This window comes from Benincasa hispida, chromosome 4, assembly GCF_027475165.1.
Source record: "Benincasa hispida cultivar pf3 chromosome 4, pf3_genome.v1.1, whole genome shotgun sequence".
NCBI lineage: Eukaryota > Viridiplantae > Streptophyta > Magnoliopsida > Cucurbitales > Cucurbitaceae > Benincasa > Benincasa hispida.
Genome location: NC_143481.1, coordinates 455,070 through 457,410, shown reverse-complemented (window position 1 = coordinate 457,410; position 2,341 = coordinate 455,070). Strand labels below are relative to the sequence as shown.

The 2,341-nt window shown below is 35.5% G+C and overlaps 1 protein-coding gene across 1 annotated transcript; it reads right to left on the bottom strand.

The window, feature by feature from the left end:
- Positions 1-2,058, bottom strand: LOC120075156 (small ribosomal subunit protein uS17). The gene is made up of 6 exons (XM_039028337.2): positions 1,808-2,058; positions 1,672-1,712; positions 1,448-1,548; positions 546-690; positions 375-464; positions 1-283 (listed from the first exon to the last, which is right to left on the bottom strand). Exons 1-6 carry the CDS (start codon positions 1,817-1,819, stop codon positions 193-195), a joined length of 480 nt encoding a protein of 159 aa, XP_038884265.1. The 5' UTR covers positions 1,820-2,058; the 3' UTR covers positions 1-192.
- Positions 2,059-2,341: the final 283 nt, after the last annotated feature.

The window sequence follows — 2,341 nt, the reverse complement described above, 5'->3', positions numbered from 1 at the left end:
TAAACCAAGAACAACGAGGTACTGATACTGATGAATAAAGCAAAACTTAGGGAATCAAAATTGCAATAGTATCACAATAATGAAATATTCGGTTAATAAATAAAGTGAAAAGATAATCTAGCTGAAGAAAAGCTCATGCTAACATATCATCCCCCTTGACATAAACAAATATGGGACCTGAAAATTCTGGATTTAAATCCCTGTGAAAGCCTTCTTGCCACCTGTGGATGATCCAGCAGGAATCACTTTCAATACATTAAACCTCACAGTCTTCGACAACGGCCTGCAAATAGTTACAATAAGAAAATGGAAAAAAAAAAATAGAGGTGCAAGAGTATAGAAGCAGCAGAGGAATAGGAAGTATATGTATAAACCTGCACTGGCCAATGATGACATGGTCTCCCTCTTTAACTCTAAAGCAAGGAGCTATATGTGCTGGAATGTTAGAGTGTCTCTTTTCGTACCTAAAATGAAATAACCATGTCTCAGCATTCTCATATAAACGATAAAATATAACAAAGGAAAATTGGGCATTAGTTTCTCACCTTTGATATTTCTTCACATAGTGAAGATAATTACGTCTAACAATGATGGTTCTTACCATCTTGGCACTGTGACAGGTACCAGCAAGTATACGGCCCCTAATAGAAACAGTGCCAGTGAATGGACACTTCTTATCAATATAGGTTCCTGCAGCAGAAATAATCTTCGGTCATGGCTAAAACTAAGATGAGAGGATGCTGAGAACAAAAGTCCAAAATAAACCTCCACTGGCTAGCAATTACTAAACTGCAGTTGCAACATAAAAGCACCAAATTTACATGAATATGTTGAATTTGAATAGTAACATAGAATGAAAGAAATCAAACTTCTCCAATGGCCAGATCAAATGATGCAAAAGGCAGAACCAAATAGTTTCAACTTTCATAGAATATAAAATAATATAAATGCAGGGTTTTGAATTTAAAAGTTGAGCAGATAACATTGACTTGCGATTCAATTGAAGGGAGAGTGCGATATTTGGAGCTAAAAAGAAGCTGAAGGGTAATGATACGGCCAAATAGTAAAAGGAGATCTAGTTATCATCTAAGAACGTGTAACAAATAACTCGACATTTTCAAGGCCCCTATCAGAAATTGCCTTCTTATACATACACCCACGAATCCCTAGTCTGAAACAAATAACCGATAACCATGACCAGTGAAATAACAGGCCCGACGGCTTGCGAACTGCTGATTCATGACCAGTGAAATTAAAATGAAAACTGTGTATAAAACGCGGGCAAAGAGGAACCATATTCCCGGCTACAATTATAAGTTGCTGGAACAATTCATAGAAATAGACAGAACAAAAGGCAGGAAAACTTCAGCATAGCAGTTTCTATGAACGAACAAACTCCAGAATAAGTAAAGTTAACGCAAGGATCTGAAAGTGAAGAGAATAAGACCTTCAATTGCATCTCTCGGAGTTTTGAACCCCAAACCAATGCTCTTCCAAAACCGATTTCCTCCTTTTCCTGGCCTCTTTCCTTTCCCCGATTTCTTCGAGCTGCAAACAATGATTCAAAGTAGTTAGAGAAGTAATATTAGACAGCAAAAAGAAAAAAGCAAAGTAAAACGCTTAAACATGCTTTACCATGAGAAATTATACAATTTCCAGTGAGTTTCTTACCTAAGGAACACCTTGGGCTGCTTCAGAAAAGCCTTCTCCGTCTGCAATACAAACAGAACAGAGTTTCAAAAATGCAAAGGCCAACTAGACATTGATTGAATAGGAATAAACGAAGAACGAAAAACCAAATCCATACCTGTTCCGCCATTGTTAGGGTTTCAAAGATCCGATAGAAGCCTAAGCCGCAGAGTTTGATACGAAGTAGAAACCCTAGAGGCAGCAGAGAGTGATGAAATGGCTTTTGAGACGTTTATAAGGAGAGCCCTAAATCACAAAATTACCACTATGCCCTCTGCCCTGTCTCCAAATGTAGTTTCTGATTAGTTTGGGGCGCCAGAGAGAGCTAAAATTAGTTTAAGAAAAAATAAATTGAAGGATTTTATTTTGAAATTAAAAGGAAACTTATGGAACCAATTTATCCTTAAATTTTTTTAATATTTTTTATATTAATTTTGTTGCAAATTTATGGAATTCCATAAGCAAGTGAAATTTAAATATATGAATGTACAACATGTTTAAAAATAGGCTTTTGTTCCATTAATATCAGTTGTATTTTTTTCATGTGATTGTAACTTTTTTATTAAAATGTCGAATTATTTTTAATCGAAAATAAATAAATAAAGTTGATGCAATATAGCTATGCACATGCACAATTTGACATTTCAATCCA